Source organism: Erpetoichthys calabaricus, chromosome 17 (assembly GCF_900747795.2).
Source record: "Erpetoichthys calabaricus chromosome 17, fErpCal1.3, whole genome shotgun sequence".
Classification (NCBI taxonomy): Eukaryota; Metazoa; Chordata; class Cladistia; order Polypteriformes; family Polypteridae; genus Erpetoichthys; species Erpetoichthys calabaricus.
The window spans coordinates 12101405-12122842 of record NC_041410.2 but is presented as its reverse complement, the minus strand read 5'-3'; the positions used below and the strand labels follow the sequence as shown (position 1 = coordinate 12122842).

Here is a 21438-nt window from a genome sequence, read left to right as displayed (position 1 = left end):
AGAGTCGGGTGGAAGAGGACGAAGCTTGGTGAAGAGGAGTGGAGGCGGACCAGAGACTTGGAGAAGGCATTGTGTTGTGGCCAGGACTTAAGGGGTGATTGGTGCTGCGGCACTGGGTATTGTGCACTACGATGTATGTAAATAATGTAAATAAACGTGTGTTGGGTGATAACATCTTGTCTACCTGTCTGTGTCCGAGCTGTTCCCCACAGGGTGTATGCATAAATGTGTCCTGTAGTTGGCCACAGTCCTGTCCAGGATTGGTTTCTGCCTTCCAGACTGTCCTGCCAACCTTGTAAATGAAGAAATGGGCACAGAAAAATGAATGGATGATTGACATGATTTAGTGATTTAATGCGTCTTACATCTCATACAATTTCTTGTACCAGTTATTTTTCAACATATACTTGTGTATTTTGTAGTGACAGATAACATTGACAGTGACAGATTGATAACCCATGTACAATATTTAGATTTTATTAGGTGTTATTTAATTACAGTATGTTTTTAAAATAATCAACGTCATTCAGCTATAAAGCAGAATTATAATATTTACATCATAAATTAGTTAAAACAATAAAATAGAACTTGTGCACATTCAGTATTTTTTTTTTCTTTCAAAAAAATCACATTTTTTAAATAATAGTTGCCATGCTTTAAATTTAATTTTATGAGTACACTGGCCATGTGTTGAGTCAGTCAAACACGCTTCTGGCATGTTCTTCAAAGTATGCTTCTTGGAAAGCACTGCAACTCTCCTTTAAGCAGAATTTGTTTGGAACTGGAGCCTTTAATTTATAAAGGCAATGCTTTCTTTCTTTTTACATCTTGTTTTATGTAAGAATAAATACATAATTATAAATATAGCATTTCAGTACTTTTAAATAGCTTAACTTAAACACAAAAAAGCCAGTTATTTTAGTTATAAATTCTGAGTATACTTACAATATGTTTTCAGTAAACAGCACAAGCTGATAAAGCAGAATTTTTGCTATCAAATAATTAAACTTTATTAGTATTTTTTTCTGTATGAAATAAAGTTATCTTCTTTCTTATATTTAAAATGTCTATTGTGCATTAATATACCAGTTTGGCAAACAAGAGAATAAACAGATCCAGACAGTTATAAAAGATGTAATCTGCTATTAAAAGTCAAGCAGGACGCTAACCAATGAATGCGGCAAGGCACATTTCTTTCATTCTTATCGGCAAAAGAATTCCAAAGCCAGGTTGTGTTGAGCGGACTTCAGCAATTGTGCTTGTAAGATGTGTTGTTTTTTTGGTCAGTCTGGCTGACTTAATTGCATTTTTTGGTTATTATGCTCGATGCAATCATACATTCAGTTTTTTGGATTTTTAAATTAAAAAAACAGCCAGATTGTATACTTTTTGGAAGCTGGTTTCACAGTTTTTGTTTAACTGGCTGCTTCAGACACAGTTTGCTCCCTGAGGAGATGATTGGTTGCTGATTGTCCATATGGAAATGAATAAGATGTCCAACACTTTGAAATATGTGATCCTTTGTTCTAACCTATGTAAGAGAGCACAAAAAGAAAAAATGAATTAGTTAAATATCATTACACATCAAGGATCTGTCCATCTGTCATTCTTGTAAATCTTCTTCTTCTAGTTTTAGAGGAATTGGGGACTGAAGCCTAAATTGGCTGCTTTGGCTACAAGATAAGACACAGCAGTGGGCAGTACACCATTCTATCACACCGTAACTGATTATGTCAACATTTAAATACAGCTGCTGTACAGTTTGGAGTCACCAGTTAACCCACCGTCTAGACTCTAGAGTATGGGAGAAAAACCTGAGAAGAAATGTGTGAACCCAACACTTACATTGAGATGAACAGTATGCAAACAGAGTCTAAAATATGCAAAGATTCTGAAACTTCCAAAGGGACAATTATGGCCTGGCTACACCATTTTTCTTAAATATAATTTCTAACAAAGATCCTACCATGCCTTCAGGATCCACCAATAGTAAATGCCTGACAGAGCCTCCCTCTAATCCGCTCAGCACATACTGTCCTGGAGAATTAATGCTTTCCCGTACTAGGAAGTCGCCATTCTCAGTAAGTAAACTTTCTGCGTCCTTTCTGCTCAGCTTGCCATGATACCAGACCTCATTTTTCAATTCTTCATTTATGTGCTGAAGAATGGTCAACACAGTGTCGCTTCCCAATAAATCTCTGAAGGCAGTCTCCGAGGATTCTACAAAACATAGAAAATGATAAAATGTGGAACTGTCACCATAGCAGACTGCAATTTGTGTTTAAACACCTATTTGACATTCATTTATTATGAATATTTTATTTAAAGAAGAAAAAAAATGATTTTTTGAGTATAGGCCATTTAGCCCAATGTAGATTGTCAATTCCTGTTCACCTAATGTGTCCATCCTAATATCAAGTCAGTGTTATTTTGGACTCAAAACACAATCGCCTATAGTTCCCAAAGTAATTACTTTCATGTATCACTGGTTATGTGTAATAAAATATTTTTTAGTATTACTGTAGTGTGAAATTTACTCCTAATCATCTGTCATCTCTCACGTGCAATGGAAAAAACCTACTAACTGCCATTTCCATCCATCCATTTTACAACCCGCTGAATCCGAACAAAGGGTCACGGGGGGGTCTGCTAGAGCCAATCCCAGCTAAGACAGGGCACAAGGCAGGAACCAATCCCGGGCAGGGTGCCAACCCACCGCAGGACACACACAAACACACCCACATACCAAGCACACACTAGGGCAAATTTAGAATCGCCAATCCACCTAACCTGCATGTTTTTGGACTGTGGGAGGAAACCAGTGCGCCCCGAGGAAACCCACGCAGACACGGGGAGAACATGCAAACTCCATGCAGGGAGGACCCGGGAAGCGAACCCTGGTCCCCAGATCTCCCAACTGCGAGGCAGCAGCACTACCCACTGTGCCACCATGCCACCCTAACTGACTGCCATTTGTTTTTCAAAATTGTTTTTTTTTTTTTTAGTTTTTGGAGTTACTCGGTCTTCCTGATGTTATAAGGTAGTAGTGATGGCCAAATATGTTTTCATTCCGGTCATAGCAGGATGGAAGAAGCTGATATGTACACAGTGTGGCGAGCGGCTGGGGGCGGTACCCAGCCAGGATGCCCGGAAGGACCGGAGGAGGGATTACGCCTCCTCTGGACCACGAGGGGGCGACCGCCGTGGTGGCTATGGGGACCATGGGAAAGGAGCATGGAAGCTCAACCCTACTGGGGCCCGTGGTCACCGCCAGGGGGCACCCAAATGCCTGGAGAGCCCTGGTCCTCAGCACTTCCGCCAGAAGTTCATCGGGAGGCACCTGGAGCACGTCCGGGTGATTATAAAAGGGACCACCTCCCTCCATTCAATGGCTGGAGTCTGGTGGAAGAGGATGGAGCTCGGAGAAGAGGAGTGGAGGCGGTCAGGAAGAGAGAGAAAGGCATTATGAGAGGCCAGGACTGAAGGGTGCTTGGTACGGGAGTACTGGGTTGTGTGCACTGTAAATAGAGAAAATATGAATAAACGTGTGTTGGTGTTTGAACCTTCGGTGTCCACCTGTGTGTGTCCGGGCTGCTTTCCACAACAGTATTTTACATACTGCAACTCCACTGACCAATGAGGAAAGACCGCCTAACAATGAAAATGTTGGATTATAATCGTGTGATTTAAATGCTGCGACTGCGTGATTTAAAGGGCAGGTGTTGTTGATTCCTGGAAAAAAAAAAATCAATAATATGTAAGTGAAGCTCAGGAAAAATTAAATCTATAGACCGTTAATTATAGGGGCAACATCACTTTCTCAATTTGCTGAAAACTTGAAAGATGTGACATACTAGGTTTTCTCATAGTTGGTAAGATCTGTGCTCACATTTTTAACTTTAAAATAATAGCTTTTGTCCACTTTATTTCCATTGTTCCATTTTCCATGTCAGGGTTATGGTGTGCTGAAACCTATCCTTTAAATAAAGTAGAAGTCAACTTTGAATGGGATGACCATTTTTATTACCATTAGAATTTAAACCTTGTGGTTTAATGGTTAGTCCTGCTGTCTTTCATTTCTGGGCATGAGAGTTCAACACCTGCCTTGGAGTAGTGTTTTCATAATCTCCTATTGTTTTCAGGATACACCTGTTTCCTTCCCACGTTCCTACAATAAAGATGTTAAGTGGTTTGGTAACCCTATATTGGACCGGCATGGGCAAGTGGGCCCTACAATGGGTTGGACTGCCCCTAGTCTAAAACTGCCGAGATATGCTACGTTCTGGTAATCCTCCAATGGAAAATTTGATTTAGAAAATGGGTGGATAAGCTACATGCTTTTGCACAAACTAAAGACATGATATCAGGTAAGCTTTTCAATTATTACAGTACCATAAGGTGGAATACCTGAGCAATTTTGTACACTGTATAAATCCCTGAGGGGAAATTGTCTTTTTGTATGACCTTTGGAGGACAGATCACAGGGTCAGCCATTATGCAGTTCTCCTGGATCAATTTTCAGGTTGAGGGCCTTGCTCAAGGGCCCAATAGAATAGGACCCCTTCTGGGAGTAACGAGATTTGAACCAACAATCTTCCAGGTATTAGTACAGATCCTTAACCTCAGAGCCAGCACTCCGCCTGTTAATTGTTCCCTCTTCCATCTCAGTTATGACCATCTGCACATTTGTAGGAATTTGTTTTAGCTTTTTGATTGTTCATCTGACCTATTCTCTTGCTGTGTTTTAAGGGAATGCCTATTTTTTGAAGATACTTGCTACTTATGCATCCTCCATTTCCTACTAATTGACATAAAAGTTGTTTTTAAATTTCTCAGTGCTTTTGAATTCATTTTATATCCCTCACCTAACTTGTGAGTGTCAACAACTATGTTCCTCAGTGTTTGGAAAACCTCTTTTGACTTCACATTGCAGTGGCCAACAGTATTCCCATCAAAAATTCTAATGGTAATAGGATTACAGTAAATGTTAATGAGGTGAATACAGAATTTTTCTGTTTTGTTTTTATTTTTAATTCATTTGCATTTCTTTTATAATAAAAGTGGATTATGCAGCATTCAGCATATCATTTAATATGGGTGATTTTCCAAGATCACATCTAGCCATGATATATTTTCTGTATCATTCATCCCAATCCTTTCTTTTATCACATAATTGCATAAATAATTCACAATGATAACAAATGTATGCTCTGAGTTAGACAGGATATCATATAGCAACAAAAGATGGAAACCATTAAAATATCATTTTAGGTTTATATTGAACTTTCAGGGTTCATTCCAAAACCACAGAATATGGATTTAAAACTTCTTTCTCCTGTTCCAATTCTAATAATTAAATGTGAGTTTTTTTTACCTTTTTTACTTGCTTGTATACAAAGTATAGGCAAAGTATTGCAATCATCCAAAAATTTGACTTCAAAATTTTGATGAATCTCAATGTTTTATGTCTGTCTGTCTGTGTGTGTGTGTCTGTGTGTTTGTGTGTGTGTAAACACGATAACTTGAGGTACGCTTTCTCTTAGGTCAACCAAATTTTGCATGCAAGTATTAGGTACAAAACGCAGATTTCTATCAACTTTTCAGTTATTTCCGCTAATTGGAAGTGGTACTTTTTTATTCATGCAGCTGCAGAGTCTGATTTATTTTACTTTTATAATAATCTATACTAATAAAAGGCAAAGCCCTCACTGACTGACTGACTGACTCACTCACTCACTCACTCATCACTAATTCTCCAACTTCCCATGTAGGTGGAAGGCTGAAATTTGGCAGGCTCATTCCTTACAGCTTACTTACAAAAGTTAGGCAGGTTTCATTTTGAAATTCTACGCATAATGGTCATAACTGGAACCTCTTTTTTGTCCATATACTGTAATAGACTGCAGCTCGATGGCCGTGGGAGGCGGAGTTGCGTATCACGTCATCACGCCTCCCACGTAATCACGTGAACTGACTGTGAACGCAGTATGTAGAAAACAAGGAAGAGCCCCAAAGAGCGCTGAAGAAAACATTCATTACACAATTGAGAAGGCAGCGAAACAATAAGAAGCGAGCGAGTGACACATACAAGCATATTCATAAGTGCAGCTACTGCGGAAACAAAGCACGGTGTAAACCGTAAGTTTAAATTAAGTTTATAGAAACACTCCCGCTGCCATTTGCAATACCATATTCACGACATACAAGTTTAATGAGAAGACATGAGGTATAAACGAGACTTTGGATCACTTTGTAACAGAATTAAAATTGCTGTAGCGAGAAACTTTTAAGTGCCGGGTCTTAGCTAACATTAAATAAAGCCGTGGACATCGCAACATCACACAAGAGAGCGGCTCACATGAACTGACTGAACGCAGCACGAGTGATCACTCATTACACAATTGAGAAGGCAGCGAAACAATAAGAAGCGAGCGAGTGACGCATACAAGCATATTCAAAAGTGCAGCTACTGCGGAAACAAAGCACGGTGTAAACCGTAAGTTTAAATTAAGTTTATAGAAACGCTCCCGCTGCCGTTTGCAATACCATATTCGCGACATACAAGTTTAATGAGAAGACACGAGGTATAAATGAGACTTTGGATCACTTTGTTACAGAGTTAAAATTGCTGTAGCGAGAAACTTTTAAGTGCCGGGTCTTAGCTAACATTAAATAAAGCCATGGACATTGCAACATCACACAAGAGAGCGGCTCACGTGAACTGACTGAACGCAGCACGAGTGATCACTTCGATGAATCAAACCTGTTCAAAAAACACATTACACAATTGATAATGTAGGAAAAGAATATGAAGCGACTGACGCATACAGACATATTCATGAGTGCAGGTACTTCAGAAACAAAGCACCGTGTAAACCTAAAGTTTAAATTAAGTTCATAGACCTACAAAAGGTTGCCATTGATTTGAGGCAAGATTGCTTTTCTCCTGTACAACTATACGTTGCATTCTCAACAGTAAGCTTGCACAGCTTGGTCATATTAATGTATGTATGTATATATGTATGTCTATATATATATATATGTATATATGTATGTCTATATATATATGTAGATATGTGTATATATATATATATATATATATATATATATATATATATATATATATATATATATATATGTGTGTGTATGTATGTATGTGTATATGTATATATGTATATGTGTGTGTGTATGTATGTGTATATATATGTTGATATGTGTACATATATATGGATGTGTATATGTATATATGTATATATATGTATATGTAGATATGTGTACACTACTTCTCCGCTGCGAAGCGCGGGTATTTTGCTAGTTGTTAATATATTAATTTGATTTGATTTGATTTGTTGTTGATGGTTCTTTAATGTAAATAATATAAAAATATAATCATTGTCTTGCGGTTTACTCCTCAAATTTCTATCCCCATATCTGAGTATACGAGAGAGTCTAGTGGAGACCACTCCCGATTTTTTTTATATTGTAAAAATGTGTAAGATTTTACAAGGGAAAATGTGTTTGTCTACAAAAGCAGAATTTCCATTCTTTTAAACTTAGGGTAAACATTCTTTTAATAAGGTGAGGTTCCACTCATTTTGGGAGCTGTTGGTCCCATTTAGACTTATAGACAGAGATGGGAAGGGCACACTCAGACCTGTAGACGCAGGTTTTTATTTCAGTCAATCTGATCATCAAGAACTAGATTTTGACTTTAAATAACAGACACTTTGTTTACTCTTGTATAATTTGCTAAAAGTATTCAGATATTTGCCACAGCTTTGATTTTATAGCTCTATGTTATTCTTTTCCATTTTAGTCAGATCCCTTCATTCTGAAAGATTCTCACAAATAGGAACATTTCAGACAAGCAGACACTGAATGGTCTGATCGTAGGCTGGAAAGCCATACTGTACCTGGTGGCACTGAGCTGTTTTCATACATGTTGTGGTGTGGGTTGGGCATCTGAAAGAGAGCAAATTAAAGATGACTCATCTTTCAAATAAAATATTGAACTTAAAGAAAATTTTCTGAAGAAAATATCTCACCAGCGGAAGAAAATGTTCACACGGGTTGGCATTTGGAACTGTAAAAACCACTGAATCTTCTTTCTTTCTCATGTCCTGTATGCCTCCAAGAGGCGGCTGTTTCCCGGGGATTTCATTGTAATATTCATGGATTTCTCTATTCTCTGCAGTCCAGACGGCGATGCGTGGATCTGATGCCCTGCTGAAAAAGCAACGAAAAGGCAGGAAGAGATCAATAAAGAATAAATTACATAATCAGCCTTTCTTAATGACCTGCGTCATAAGAGCACACGAGGCTCAGCATGCAGCTAAAAAGAATTTCTGCAGAAACAGAATGAAATGAATACAGTCCATCCATTTATCTCTCCATCCATGCGTCCCATAAACTGGCACTGGGTGTCGTCCTGCTAATGGTGTTTCTGTTGTACATTTTGCAGCCTAGAAAAGTGTTAATTGGTCGCAATAACTGGAACTTATGAGTTGAGCGTCTTTCTGCTTGGATTGAGGATGCCATCTATAGACTTAAACTGTCATTCTTTATCCCTGTCTTCCAGGAATAAAAAAGCCAAAAAATGCATTATTTATTTATTATGACGTGCACACATTAAGTTAATATAATGACATTATCCACAAGCAGTATCTTTCTAGATAGTATGATACCAGAAAGAAAGTTAATTTTTTTTTCCTGCGTTCTGAACTATAGGATGAAGCCTGAAGACTTGTAGCTGTGCTTTAGCTTGGTTTATCTCAATGTTATATAAATCAGCTTGTCCTACACAGGATATCATTTTTATCAGTTGCTCTGGTGATCTGTGTCATATTTGGTTTCTTCAAAGTACAAACATAGTATCCCTCTATATTCTTTTTATTAGGGGTATCTCAGACATGTTTTTAACCATACACTCATATATGTACCCCAGAGAAATATTAGGCCACATCTGCACTTGGTTAATTTTTCTCCATAATTCTAAACTACACACCATGCCATAACATATCTATAGCATTATGTTCAAGACTGCCTTCCTACAGACTGAATTATCCATTTTAGGATTAAAGAAATTAAGGTTACATCTGTTGTGACCAGTAGGTGGCATTGCAGCATCTCACACCCCAGAAACAGCTTCACAGACACAAGTTGCAAATACTAGGTTTATTAATAATAATTATATTTATGAAGGGTCCTTAATAAACACAATCACAATTCCCAACCCTTCTTCTATTCTTACACTCCCTCCAGGTGAGCTTTGTCCTCTTCCACCCGACTCCAACTGGCCTGGATGAGGTAGACCTGGGAGTACTTCCTGTGCTACAGCATAGCCCGTTGGAAGCACTTCCAGGTTAGATGGAAGTTCCACAAAGTAGGGATTGTGTATTCCTGCAGCACCCGCTGGCGGTACTCACAGAAACTGATAAGGCTGGCCTATGGGACTGCAGTTCCCAGTATGCCCTGCGGATGTCTGCACAAGTAACATCAGCCAGGGAGGCAGCTCTAGCTCGGGAGAGTATGTAGCCTTGCCAGGTTGTCTCCCCTGGTTCTTCCATCCTACTGGCCTCCTGGCCAGGTAAGGGATCGAAACTCATCCCGATAGGGATACCAGCACATGTGTGATGTCCATCACACTGTGAATGGTGTTACTGCTGGCCTTCCTAAAATAATTGAATCATAAAAAATAAATCCCTTTTGACATAAATACTGTACAACTACAATTAGCTCTTGTCACAAAATTATAGTCCAATGTGGAGCAGGGAATCCAAAACATGATATACAAGTAACAGTTTTAATCCAGCAAATATAATGAATGCCACTATGAAAAAATCTACAGAAGAATTGCTCAGATTAAATTAATTTACTCTAGTCTAACACAGTGCACTTAGATCACTTGATTGTTCAATTTATGCATTGTAGCGTGTTGGAGCCACATCAGCAGCTTTGTTTTTTAATCTTTAAAAGTACATGTATATATTTTTAATGGATAAGTTTTAGTTTCTGCATTTCAATATCTTCATGATGGAGTGGGTTAAACAAATGGGATGTGAGATGGATCAGCAAGCAGTGGTGCCATATAAGCAGATGGGGTCACACTTAGAAGGCGAGCGCACAGGATGATTCATAGGAAAGGCAGAGTGAGCAAGGTGGTTGTGGAGGAGGAGGAGGAGGGAAACTGTGGGCTTGAAAGATCAAAGAGAGACGGAGCAGATGCGGAGGAGAGAAGAAGCATTTTCTAATTTGAGTTAAACAGAGGAAAAGCCGCAAACAAAATACATACGGTAATGAATATTATCAATGCTTAAGTGCAAAAACATACAACGTTTTGAAGAAAATTGACATTTCAGCCCACCATAGCTTGTCATTTCCTATATACCCAGGGTTTTCAAAGTATCAAAGGATATTTCTCTAGTTTTCCTAACATTTCTATAAAACAAGTACTTACCTAGCCTTCATTTGTGCCCATGAAGTGTTGCTGAATTTAAACTGTTTGAAATAATGTGACATTTTAAACATTTGTCATCCACCCTAAAGTTTTGCTGCTTATGAGAGAAGAATGGATTTATGAGGAATGATCCATACATCTATTCATTTTGAATACTATGTCAGTTCATGCTCTATGACCAATGTGGTAAAAAGTGTAAATAAAAAATGCTACCACCTAGCCATGTGCACTTTACTAGGATTAACTACTCTCTCACAAACTATATATTGTTGTAAGTCAATGTAACATGGTTTCATTGCAGATTATTGCTTTCCTGTAAACAAACAGAATCCTTGAAGTTGTAGTTGTTTGTATATGTATAAATATCCATCCATTTTTTAAATATACTTTTTCCATTACAGAATTAAACCATTAGAGACAATAAGAGAATTACAGCAACAATGACCACAACTTAGGAACCAAACGGGACACCAGCTCACCACACGCCACACTCATGCATGCATCCATATACAGTACACTTACTTATAATGGTTAGTCTGAAGGAAATTATCATCAACATGTAACAGAAAATAGGAGAGCCTGGAAGAATGGGGTGGCTCTGTGGTTAGTGCCACTGCTTCACAACTCTAGGTACCTCACCAACCTCTACAGGTGCACGGTGACTCCTTAATATTTTGGTAAGCTACAGTACATGCTCGGCTTAGGACAGCGATGCACTGCAGAGGATGCTGAATTTGACATAAAACAGTAGTTGCACACAGCTACTGTACCTTCTATTCAAGACATACATAACACTAGATTTAGAAAGGCAAGCAGTGTTACTAAAGACCTCTGCTGTCCTGTACATTCATATTCTCCCTCCTCTATTCTGACACCATTAGATATTACACCTCTAGATTCACAACCCCATTCATCCACAAATCAAAAGGCAATTCAACAGCTACTCATACTGACAAGTGATGACTGTTTCCTGTACATGTGTTACATTCACATTTTTGTACCTATTATAGCTGTTGTGCTACTGTCAGTAGTCTGAAGGAGACATCTATCCATCCATTTTCCAACCTGCTGAATCTGAACACAGGGTCACGGGGGTCCGCTGGAGCCAATCCCAGCCAACACAGGGCACAAGGCAGGAACCAATTCCGGGCAGGTTGCCAACCCACCGCAGTGAAGGAGACATGCAAGTAAGAATTTCACTGTACTATATGGATACGGTAGTCTTGAACTTGAGATCAGTTTTTAGTTGGGTCACTGTCTATATGCAGTTTAGTTTTGTCCATTCTCTTAAGATCTGTATGAAAGATCAACCTCCACATCCCAAAAATGTTAAGAGTAGTTAGCAACTTTGTGTTGGTGGTATGTGTGTCATATTTTGCCTGATTTTACATGAGCAGAGAAGCTGACTCATAGCAAAGGAAAAGTGGTGTCTATTAGAAAAGTAAAACACAGAAAGAGAACTATGAGTTATAAGTAATGTAAAAAAAGATGCTGAAGGAGACAAAATGATTGGCTAGAAGTAAATGTAGTTAAGCTAAAATTAACTTTCATGTGTACATAGTACAGTGATATTCTTACTCTCGTGTCTCCTTAGAATAGTGGCAGTGATACAATACCAACAAACAAAAACATACCCAGAGGGAGTGCAATAGATATGCAATTTTATATTCTCACCCTCTTTTTATATATCATGGTGGCGCAGTGGTAGCTCTGCTGCCTCGCAGTAAGGAGACCCAGGTCCTCCCTGCGTGGAGTTTGCATGTTCTCCCCGTGTCTGCGTGGGTTTCCTCCCACAGTCCAAAGGCATGCAGGTTAGGTGGATTGGCGATTCTAAATTGTCCCTAGTGCGTGCTTGGTGTGTTGGTGTGTGTGTGTCCTGCGGTGGGTTGGCGCCCTGCCCGGGATTAGTTCCTGCCTTGTGCCCTGTGTTGTCTGGGATTGGCTCCAGCAGACCCTGTGTTCAGATTCAGCGGGTTGGAAAATGGATGGATGGATGGATATATATATATATATATATATATATAGTATATACAAAATAACCTATATAGTCTCTGGATCTACTGGTGCAAGTGTCGTTGGCCTTCCTAAGGCTGCAGTGTTGTATACAGTATTTCCTGAACAGAAAACAGCTGGGTAACAGTAATATTCCGTGATGCCTTCACCAGCCTCGGCAGAGCTTTACAGTCCTAAGCCCAACAGGTGCTGTACCAGGATATGACTCTGTTGTGCTCCTGTAGATGTTATTGAGAACTGATGGAGAAATGCAAGCTTTTCTCACAAGTTTTAATTAAAATGCGTTCTGTCTCCTTGTATTCATCAGTGATGGTTATTCCAGAAAATGTAAAGGTAACTCACCATCTGCACAGCATGCCCTCCAATGCTGGTGGGACATTGTGGTAACACTTTGTTTTAGGTACTGCAAAAATGCACCTATTACTCGTTTACTATTATGTAACCTTAACAAAAACTTCTTTCGGTCTTCGTAGTAGCATCAGTAAAGTGTTTTTTCTTCTCTGCATTGTGACCTACTAAGAAAACTTCACTTTAGAGTGGTCTGAAGTGGCTTAACTGAGACACATTTCACTTGATACTATATATTTAGTATAAAACCTGTGAATTATTCATATTACCAAGTAATTTTACCATCATGTCAATATGCCACACTACACAGAGATAAATAACCTATCTAATGATGTTTTAGAAGTGTTATGAAGGCCAAAAGAAGCCTTTGTTAAGATCTTGTTACATAACACTTAAATGAGTGATTGATGTATTTTTGTAGTACTTAAACTAAACTGTTACTGATTTTATAAAATTTACAATTTACTTTAAATCCTGGGTCAGACCACTGCCTGTGTGGAGTTTGTACATTCTCCAAATGTCCGCATGGGGTTTCTTCAGAGAATTCTGGTTTACTATCCACATTCCGAACACATGCATATCAAGTTAATAGAACCTAGGCATCTGATGTTGTTAAGACAGATAATGGCTGCATGGATTTACATTTAAGTAAAATTAAAAACCAACCTCTCTTTAGGAGGGACCATTGAAGGTGGGTTGTTTAAGAACTGTCTGAAGCAAAGCTCAAAAGCTTGCCCTATGGTGTTGATAACCTCTTGAGCCAAAGCAGAGGGGCATTCCAAGATATGGCACGCTGTCAGAAAAAGAAACACATAATTGTAACTTCATTTTGCAATTTCTTTCAAGAATGGCTGATGAAGATGGCAACAGCAGAGACTGAGATTCAGTGGTGGGAAATGAAGCCTGGAGTCTTGTTTTTTAGTATCCAAAAGAAACTCTAGGTGCCTCATTTTTGTGAATCTAGTTTATATAGTGCCTTTTGATATAGTACCTACTATCCCAAGGCACTTTGAGTACCGCTCAATTTATTTCCATATTTTTACAACTTATAGTAGTTGTTTTAATAGAATATTGGCAAATTAAGTGGCTCCCTTAGGTTCATGCAAGGATAGACAAAATTAACTTATTTTGGGTAGCACCCTCCAAAAACACTTAATTTGTGTAATTCAGTAGTTTAATATAATGAACCAGTGGGCTAAATGACTTACTTCTGTGGTGGGGACTAAAGCAGAAAACATGCATTTTTGTTTTGCTCCTCATTATAGTCTAATACTCACTGCCTCTTTCATAACCAACATGGCCTAGTGAATCTTGATTGCAGCATTTTATGATGAAGACTCAACTTAATTTAAATAGCGTTAAGGTTAGGGTCAATTTTCAAGTTTTCATTGTCAATGTCGTTCCAAGACTTTTTTCTTGTACACTATAATTTATTTCCATATTTCTCCAAACCCCTGAGGTGGGCTGGCGCCCTGCCCGGGGTTTGTTTCCTACCTTGTGCCCTGTGTTGCCTGGGTTTGGCTCCAGCAGACCCCCGTGACCCTGTAGTTAGGATATAGCAGGTTGGATAATGGATGGATGGATGGATTTCTCCAAACTTAGCACTTCAGTTAAAGTGGGTTGTCATGGAGATTGAACTGGGATCTTTGTGCTTTGCAGTGCAACTCATCAACTGCTGTCACTGTCCTGATCCACTGACAGATTGAGGAGATCGTTCCTCCCCCAAACTATGCGACTGTTTAATTCCACCCGGGGGGGTAAACGTTAACATTTAACATTATACATTATACTGTTTTTTTCACCTGCATTATTATCATTCTTTAATTTAATATTATTTATTGTATCAGTATGCTGCTGCTGAAGAATGTGAATTTCCTATTGGGATTAATAAAGTATCTATCTATCTATCTATCTATCATCCACTAGGCACATATTATTATGGTATAACTTAACAAAATATTTTATTTGTATTAGATTTTATGTTGTTTCTGTGTTTATACAGCAGCTTTTTATATTGAAATAAAAAGTGCCTTGAGATGGTATTCTTTATGTCAGGGATTAATTCATTTTGGCTGTTTTGTTTTATTTATTTATTTACTTAATAGTTTTTAGAGATTCAGTCAGTGACATCAGCATCTGTACCATTCACTTTCTTGGAGATCAGTAAGTGTCTGTGCTTTGCACTAAAATCCCTTCGTCACCTCACATAAAATTACTTTGCACAGTATTGATTGCACTTTCATCAATCATACGGTGCGTCACACTATAACAACAGCAGGTTAAGTGAGTTGATTCTGGGCCAGAAGTGGGGCATGAACTATCTGACATCACATAGAGTTTGGCACCTTAGTCAGTACATCACTGCCTGAAAATGAAAAGAAATTAAATGTATTCCTATCTTAGGGCGGTGTGGTGGCTCTGAGACTAGGGATCTGCCCCAGCAATCAGAAGGTTGCCAGCTCAAATCCCGTAAACGCCAGAAGTGACTCTACTCCGTTGGGCCCTTGAGCAAGGCCCTTAACCTGCAATTACTTTGTCCTAGGTATGACGTTAACCTGCATCCAACTCTACAAGCAGGTCCTCTAACTTACAGGGAAAATTTGGGGGTTGGTGGCAGGATTGGCACTCCAGCCACCGTCAAAAACCTCACACTGTTTCAGTGTAGTGCTGAGGAGGTGTCACCCACTGCACTCGGGTCCCGATCCAGGTGGTTCATTGTGTGGTGAGTGTGGCAACGTTCTATCAGCACATGGCTTCCAACCTCCTCCTGTCTTAGCAAGTCCTGTGTCAACCCTAAAGGATAGTATTTTGAACGGACGCATATATAAAGTTCATGTTTACCAGTATCTATCCATCTGTTTTGAAACCTTCTTAATCTACAGGCAGAATCTAAAAGGAGCTATTCATCTATCCATTTTTCTCATCCTTTTTTTTCTATTGCAGGAACACAGGGAGCTGAAGCAGCATCAGGCACAAGGTGAGAGCAACCATTAACAGGAACCTTTTTTTTTGTTCATGTAAGGATTGTCTAACAATTAATTTCTGTTCGCAATTGTCAGGAATCCCTTTGATAATCTGTTAAATTTGACTAAATGTGTATTTCTATCCCAGAAGGGACCAACGACAACTTACAAGAGACAATTACTGATTAACACAGACAATTTCCACCTTACTGGCTTCCTTTATAACCTTAGGATAAGAGTCATCAATGGAAGACTGAAAACTTTCTATAAATCTGCTAATGTGGCTGTAAAATCACCTGGGGCCTCATGTATAACGCCGTGCGTAGAACTCACACTATAACATGGCGTAAGCACAAAAGTGGAAAGGTTTGTACGCACAAAAAAATCCAGATGCATAAATCTGTGCGTACACCAACTTCCACGTTCTTCTGCTCCATAAATCCTGGTCAGCATGAAAAGTAACGCACGTGCACGCGCCTGCTGTCCCGTCCCAACTCCTCCCAGAATTACTCTTCTTTGAATATGCAAATGAATATAAATAGCCCTTAAGATCAGCTTTCAGTGAATAGACAATGGCAAAAGCACGAGGGAAAACAGAAGAATTTCAGCGAATACCAAGTGGAGGCAAGGAAAAACGTACTTAAACAGTGGTATAAATAACAAAAGGAAGTTGATCGAGTGACATAGCGTGTCAGAGAAACTCGAAAGCTCAAGTTCACAAAGTCACACAGTGCCCAAAATAAAAAAGAAGTTGTCACAAATCAAAGTCGCCATGAAAAGGCAAGTCATAGCCCACCGTCTGAGTGTCATATGAAAGCTTATTAGGGTACTGAGAAAAAAAAAAAAAGGCACACAGTGGGGAAAAAAAGCACAAAATGTCAACTTTAATCTTGAAATTTCCACTTTAATCATGTAGTTTATTTTGTCATTAAAGTAGAACATCATAAACTTCATCTTAAAATCGTTTAATTTACTAGTTTCTCAAATCCCATTGTAACTAAAGTAGCACGTTAAATGCTTTGTTTTGTATTTGATCTTCTATGTGCTCAATGTGTGTGAATCAGTACGTGCTTCCGGGCTTTCTCTTCCTCCGACAGGACACAGAATCCATTACATTCGTAATATTACAGCTCTCTGAATAATTAAAATACTGAGATGTATACATGATATCATTTTCATGATGACAGGAGTTAAAGCATGTTATTAAACGTGGGAACACGGTGGCACAGTGATTGTTCATGTCTCACGTAAGATGCTTGCTGTGCCATGCGTGACCTTTGATGAAATACTTTATTGTAGCAGCACTGTCTCTTTCAAACGTACTAACCCCCAATTCCTGTCCTTACTTTTCTTTCTTCAAATACCCATTCGCCACACAATCAGCTCTGTAATAGACGTTAAGCCATCTGTAAGATTAGAACGCCGATTCTTCAAAACTTTTAAGGAACATTGAAATTTTTTGTAGTATGTGTTTAATTATTCTATCCATCGATCCTTCCAGCACCAGCAAGAATACTGTGCGAGGCAGGAACAATCTGTGAACGGAGCGCTAGCACTGCGGCACCACGTCCTCACATGTTTAATTATTAACAATATAGATTATTTAAATGAAGTTAAAGTTTAATATAATAAACATATTTTGCTGCATTTCGTCTTAAAAATTATATCGTCATCATATGTAAATACGCGCTTTATAAAGTGACTGAGGTTGTGAAATATTATAACTGTATCGCAAGTTTACAGTGAGGTAATTGTACTTATAGGTACAAACAGTTCTACAAGGAGCACTTGATGGGCTGATTGAGTGCGTTTATAGTTCTTGGGATGAAACTGTTTCTGAACCGCGAGGTCAGTACAGGAAAGGCTCTGAAGCGTGATGAGATGAGAGCACTTCAGTAGACAGCATGGCTGAGGCAGCGTGTGCTTGATGCTGTACACCAATAATTCTCTTTCCAATCAGGTGCTGTACAGCTGCGATTCCACACTCAGATACAGTTATATAAATACTCCAAGTGGTGCAGTGAGAGTAATATGGAAAAAGATGATCCGCTGTGGCAACCCCTAACGGAAGCAGCTGAAAGAAGAAGAAGGTGCAGTGAGAGTAACAACGCTAAAGCAGCTATTATGTTTAGAATAGTTTGACCATTCTGTGGACCGTCATATTGTTACAGGTTAATTACAATCAGATGCATTAAACTAATAAACAATATGCGGTTAATTTCAGTTTATTTATAAAGCCGCGTCAGGGATGTGGATCTAAAAAAGAAAGGATAACCACACAGGAACAGTAGCACTGCTTTGACGCTGGGTGCCGCCACGAGGGTATGAGCTACTGTGGAAATGTGTGTGGCTTTACGCCAAGTTTAGGTTTTATACATCACTATTTGAATGTGGAAACGTTCTTACGCAACATTTTTGTGCGTACGCACCATTTATACATGAGGCCCCAGGAGAGTCGCGCATAGATTGATCATCCAGTAGGTCATCCAATAGATATCTAGTGCAGTTCTCAAAATTAACCAAATAAGGGCTAAATGAATTTCCTAAATGGTCATATAATGAATACAGTATGCAGACACGCAAGATCAGATATTTAGCCTCATGTCCAAAATGACTAAACATGGACTATGTGAGTTTTGGAAATTTGCTCCATAATAAAGTGTGGTCCCCCAACGTCACAATTTCATGAGCTCAAAAAAAACCCTTGATCTCTACAGCTGGATTCAAGGTTTTTACTTAGAGATTTTAAGTAAGCCATAACGTTACATACCTCTGTGGTTTACAGCATCTTTGGCAACATAAGCAATGTAATCTGTTGTGTCCTACAAAACACAAACAAATGGATCGTGATGAATTAGTTTTGATATTCACAATGAGAAAACAGGATAACTTTTTAAACCTTGCTTCTTCATGCATTCATATGTTATGCATTGGGATATCAAGTAGCCATTAATTTTTTTAATTTAATCTCCTTATATCGGATTAAAAGAAGCAGAAGAGCAGATTGGCTGACACAATACATATGGATATACAAAGATCAGCAAAGATGTTGCCTAAACAGCAGTTTGTCACCTCATGGCAGATTAGTTTTTATTAGAAGTGAGATTAATTGAATTCTATGTTACCTACACACCATAAAAATATAAACATGTTTATTCTTCTTATTGTTTTCTAAACTCCATTATTTCAGGGTTTGCTATTATCGGGAGTGTAGGTAGGGTGAAGGGAGGTGGATGTAAACAACCGTTTTGGGGGAAAAATGGTGAAAATACATGTCAGAAAATATACTAATACCCATTAATACCCATTAATATAAGACCAGTTTAGACTTGCTAATCAAAATAACCTAGAGATTGTGGTAGGAAACAGGAGTACCTGATGGAAAACACATACAGTGCCTGTACTGGGACACAGGACACACAGTGACCAGGCCTGTAGCTGATCCCACCTTACTGAAACATTAGGTCAGCAGCACTTAACTTTTTGTAATTTGCTGCTATTTTTCTTATCATTTACAATTACCTGACCAATGTGTGTAAGCTATTCAGTCCTTTGCACCCACTACTTGTGGAAATGTACAGTATTTTCCTTTTTGGGATTATATAGGGAATAAAAGTCTTTTAAGACTTTGCATTTGAGAGGTATTGTCTGGTGCAGGAAGAAATTGCATGTATATCTAGTCAATATTCTCCTGTTTGGGTATCATTTATATTGTTTTCTCCTCTGCAGTATTCAGCTGTCCTAACAATCTCTGTGTAATCGGAATGTTATTTGCAGACTCATTAAACCCATACTGCATATCTCATTAAAAGCTCACCCTGACTTTATGTGGCTGGTTGAAAAAGGTTATACAACTTGTGCAGTAATTAAGGTTTTTTTTAACCCTAAAAGTGATCTCAGTGATTAAAGCCATAGCTATAATTTTTGATTTGCTATTATACTTACAGGATCTCCCCCAGAAGCAAATGAAATTGACTGCATGTGGTGATGAGCAATTATCTACAACAGAAAAGGAAACATATATTGATTTACCTGTTTACTGTATTTAACAAAATTTCCTGGAATGGAGACAATATGCTTTTAATATCCATCCATTATCCAACTAAAGGGTCACAGGGGTCTGCTGGAGCCAATCCCAGCCAACACAGGACGCAAGGCAGGAAACAAACCCCAGGCACACACACCAAGCACACACTAGGGACAATTTTGGATCGCCAATGCACCTAACCTACATGTCTTTGGACTATGGGAGGAAACCCATGCAGACACGGGGAGAACATACAAACTCCACACAGGGAGGACCCGGGAAGCGAACCCGGGTCTCCTAACTGTGAGGCAACAGCGCTACCCACTGCGCCACCGTGCTGCCCACTTTTAATATTAAAAAGCAACAAAATCAAGTTATGGCATTATTTTTTTTAAACACGCTATCAAGATGATGGTGACTAGTTCTGCTGTGATTGAAACAATAACTTTACTCTTTGCAGTCCAACAACTTAATGATTGTAAAACCACACTTTGATCAAGACTCAGCACAAGTTAGCTTCTAGCAAACAATAATTTTCTAATTAAAATTTAAGTTTTGTCTTACCTGTTGAGAATCAAGCGTTGTTAAGCACAGGCTGTTTGTAGAAACTATGAGTTTGATGTTCATTCCTGCAAACTCTAAATTACTTTTCCCCAGAACAGCAGATAACCCTTTACTTGGAGGCTTCAAACAAAAAACATGGTTATATTAATAAACAAATATAAAGACCTAGGAATACAAACAAAGTAGCAGTTCATGTGACATTGTGTTCAAGTATTAGCACAGAGTAAATACGTAAATCCAAGAAGCTTGTTTGATTAAAACATTTTAAAGTCAACCCTGTTTTTCAGTCTTTGCTACTAATATTTATCTTTCTCTCTCTTTTAGAATAAAGCGGAAAATTCCTATTTATTTATTAGGCCTTTTTTTCCATTAAAGGCTTGCTGGAAGCTGCAGCCTATTCTTGCACTATTGGATACAAGGTACTGTAGATATCAACCCTGCATAAGACACCAGTCCATCATGTTAATTGCTTTCTCACATTTGAACACACACAAACACATTCACTCACACATACACTCAACACCTCCGAGTTTAGAAGTGACGTGTCTCCGAAACATGGGCTGGACTAAGACTCACTGAGAAAACCCAGACAAACACAGATCAGAAGTCAACCTCAAGGTCAGTACCTGGAGCTACACAGCCATTCTGACATTTAGAGATATATAACGATGTTTTTAAAATGGACAAAAACCAACTCAGGATGGGGGTATTAGTCCATCAAAAACATAGATACTGTATAATACCTCTATTCTGTTTCCAACAAGTGAGATCTGATATGCTCACTATAACACTTAAAGTCAGATAAATCTTTAATCAGCTCCATGCCGTTTGTTTTTTTGCCGATAACAATGAGTTACGCATTTGGTTAAGTCTCTAGCACAAAGACACCAAAAACAAAAGACAGACAATACAGGTATACAATGTGGCAGGTTGCAGGGCGTGGTCCTAAGCTGCCTGCCTATATAAGGAGCCACCTCCCTTCATTAAGGACTGGAGTCGGGTGAGGAGAAGGACGAGGTCTGGGAGGAGGCAAAGAGAGGCCTGTGAAGAGTGAGAGAAGGCTGAGA

At 38.7% G+C, this 21438-nt stretch overlaps 1 protein-coding gene across 2 annotated transcripts in view; it reads right to left on the bottom strand.

Moving 5' to 3' along the window:
• Positions 1 to 217: 217 nt before the first annotated feature.
• LOC114668115 (SHC-transforming protein 1-like) overlaps positions 218 to 21438 on the bottom strand; it is a 56242-nt gene continuing 35021 nt past the window's right edge. The window contains exons 4-11 of one of the 2 annotated variants that reach the window (XM_051920695.1): positions 20372 to 20491; positions 19726 to 19779; positions 18551 to 18602; positions 13484 to 13610; positions 8046 to 8226; positions 7914 to 7962; positions 1967 to 2220; positions 218 to 1531 (exon numbers count right to left, since the gene is read on the bottom strand). In XM_051920695.1, the coding sequence (XP_051776655.1) occupies positions 1403 to 1531; positions 1967 to 2220; positions 7914 to 7962; positions 8046 to 8226; positions 13484 to 13610; positions 18551 to 18602; positions 19726 to 19779; positions 20372 to 20491 (966 nt within the window). In that variant the 3' untranslated portion in view covers positions 218 to 1402. The remainder of the gene's footprint in view (positions 1532 to 1966; positions 2221 to 7913; positions 7963 to 8045; positions 8227 to 13483; positions 13611 to 18550; positions 18603 to 19725; positions 19780 to 20371; positions 20492 to 21438) is intronic. The other variant, XM_051920696.1, reaches the window with a different exon arrangement.